General features: G+C 44.1%; 1 protein-coding gene across 2 annotated transcripts in view; it reads right to left on the reverse strand.

Annotated features, from left to right (window-relative positions):
• Window positions 1–329: 329 nt before the first annotated feature.
• Window positions 330–2,942, reverse strand: part of LOC122244327 (uncharacterized) — a 17,733-nt gene continuing 15,120 nt past the window's right edge. For both annotated transcript variants that reach the window (XM_043002207.2, XM_086544005.1), the window contains exons 9-10: window positions 2,199–2,380; window positions 330–1,337 (exon numbers count right to left, since the gene is read on the reverse strand). In XM_043002207.2, the coding sequence (XP_042858141.2) occupies window positions 1,184–1,337; window positions 2,199–2,380 (336 nt within the window). In that variant the 3' untranslated portion in view covers window positions 330–1,183. The remainder of the gene's footprint in view (window positions 1,338–2,198; window positions 2,381–2,942) is intronic.

Genomic DNA, 2,942 nt, shown 5'->3' on the forward strand with positions numbered 1-2,942 from the left:
GGCCGCGCCCGGCGCCAGTGCGAGTGGCAGATGTACGTCAAGGAAACGTGTCCGCGGTCCTGTGGCCTTTGCCCCTGAGGGCCATCGGTTTCTGCTCATAATTACCCCTTTAAGGAATGCTGTGATTATCATTATTATCTCTGTAAAGTTATAACTAATAAGCATAAACTGTATGTATTGTGTCAGCATGTTGACTCTTTTTCTGTCATTCACTCTTTTCAGTGCCTCTTAGAAATATACCATTTAAAGTGCTGATCAGAGTGAAACTAATTCAAACTTTTATTTAGTTTCAAAAAGACACCTTTCAGCGGATACGATGTAAATAAAACTTATAACATAATCTTTATTTTATTAACGAAACTTACATTAAAGGATCTCTACAACAGAAACCTACTACAATGATAACTGTTAATAAATATATGAATGAATAACAATCTTTACAAACAAGGATACATATCAAATAATTAACTATGAAATTGCATATCTAAAAGATAACTTAAAGATGAGACTTCAATCCTACTCGGATAATCATGATCTGCAACCATGCACCAAATCAATCAAGCACAACAACTCACAGACAAAGCAATCACGTAATTCTTTATGATTCCACTGTTATTCCCTTTTCTCTTGCAGCGCCATCATCATCACATCACACCACGTTTGCTTAATCAATCTCCAGTCGTCAGGTCTGCTAAAGTCTGCCCTGACGTTGGATTAGGGTGAAAATGTCATTAGAAAATGGAACAATAGGGAAACAGTGGTTTGTTTACACTTGCTTTCGGGAGGACGGGATGATAGACGCTCAGAGGGCTTCTGATTGCTATGATGCTATAGACGTGCATAAATGTACAAAGAGACAAACGTAGTGGAATTGACAAACACACGGAATAAAAAGGAGCCAAGTTCAATTACATTTAACCCCCTGTTTAGAATGTCAAAGTAATTCTGCCTCTTTTTCATTACAACGCAGCACGGAGTCAAACCTACACAAATGTGGATGCTAATGTGCCTATGTATCTCCGTGCATACACTAGCATGCTCGTTCATTTCCTGAAGTCAATCACAAATGCGTGCGTATGTTCTTTTCTACCAAACAGTTCAGAAAATGTTCATTAATATTTTGCAAAACAGTTCAGAAATTGTTCATTAATATTTTACAAAACCGTGGAAGCACTAGAGCGCTTCAGAAATAGGACGACGTTTCGGTGCGTGCGCGAGGAAGGGTGTCCGAGTCCCGCAGAGTGTGCGTCCTGGCGTAGTCGTCCCGGCGCCTGTACGTGTTGTCGTACCGGAGGTCGTAGGCCGGGGCGCGAGGAGCAGGAGCCGGGGCCGAGTACCTGGGCGGGCCAAGATTATCATAAGTGGCTTTTAATGACATCGTGCGCGGGCGTGAGTCAAAGTGAGGGTGAGGGGCGAGGGATGGGATGATTGTCTCATATTTTAGCATGAAATATAACCTACCTCACGCAGAAATGGTTTTCATTTGAAGTTGTTTTCATGTGATTGTCAGCCAGAGAATGCGTAAAAACTAGTTTTATTCTCAGGCAAAAGCACCAGATAAGATATATTTATCTGCTGCTTTACCTAAATAAAAAAGATACTTTGACGTTATAAGGCTATATCTGTGTTATCAAAAGTTGCATTACTTTTCTTTTTCTCCAAAGTCTAGACCAGCGTTTCTCGATTTTTTTCTTTTCTCCCATGAAGGAGGCCTGGCATCCCCGTGATTCCCTTCAGTTCTCCCTCAAGTTCCTTTAAATTATACTATAAATAATTTTATCAATGACCCAGAAGGCAAATAAGCCTATTACAAATGAGTGAAATTGACCTCACTGTTTTCTTCTCGTTCGCTTTCTGATCCTATACCACTTACATCAAGATCACCCCTTTAATATCCCACAATGGTCTTAGCGATACCCAGTTTAAAAATCACCATTCTAGAGAAACATATGGTAGTGTGAATGAGTAGAGCATATTATGTGTCCATCAGCTGATCAGCGGGATGGACAGCAGTATGAACCACGCCTGTCACGAAGAAACTATTCATGCACCGAACCATAAATCCCAGAGGCCACTGCATAACAGAATAATGTTGGCAAAAAAAAAAGAAAAAAAAAAAAAGAAAAAAAAAAAAGTAAATCGTAGCCACTAAAATTATAACCCAAGGCCTTCTCTCCCCCTGAAATCTTATCTATTACCTTTGCCTGGGCACGTTGTAGGGCTTGGTCTGCGAGGCGCCCCACGGAGACACGACCGGGCGGGAGTAGCTGGGGGGAGGGCCGGAGGGTGGGGGAGGAGGGGGAGGAGGAGGAGGAGGAGGGGGGGAATTCGCCACCACGGAGTTAACTGCCTGTGCTGGCGGAGTATCCCGAAGAACTCTCTGAAATAACAATGAGTAAATTAGTATCGCCTCAGAAAATGGAACTTGCATTAATGGATGAGGTTTCTTTATGCCCTTCATCCATTTGCACATTTTGTATCATTCATATCTCTTGTCTTCTTTTTCTATCCCTCTTCCCCTATCTAATCAGCATTTATCTCTGCTCACTCTAACTCTATATCTATCTATCTCGTCTGTTTGTCTCTTCTCTCTCTCTCTCTCTCACTCTCTCACTCACTCACTCACTCACTCCCCCCTCCTTCCCTCCCGTCTCCTCTTCCATCTCTTCTTCCTTCTTTCCTCCTTCTGTCTTCCCTCCCACCTCTCTCTTCCCCTCCCATCCCCTCTTCCCTCTCTCCCTCTTTCCTTCCCCCCTCTCCCCTCCCTCACTTCCACCCTCTCCCTTCTCCCCTCATCCCTCCCTCCCTGCCCCCTCCCCCCTTCCGTCTTCCCTCCTATCCTCCCTCCCTCTCTCTTTCCCCGTCCCTCCCTATCCCCCTCTCCCCTCATCCCTCCCTCCCTCTCTCCTTCCCCGTCCCTCCCTACCCCCCTCTCCCCTCAT

This window comes from Penaeus japonicus, unplaced genomic scaffold (genome assembly GCF_977035675.1).
Source record: "Penaeus japonicus unplaced genomic scaffold, GWHDUDI00000001_assembly GWHDUDI00000014, whole genome shotgun sequence".
Classification (NCBI taxonomy): Eukaryota; Metazoa; Arthropoda; class Malacostraca; order Decapoda; family Penaeidae; genus Penaeus; species Penaeus japonicus.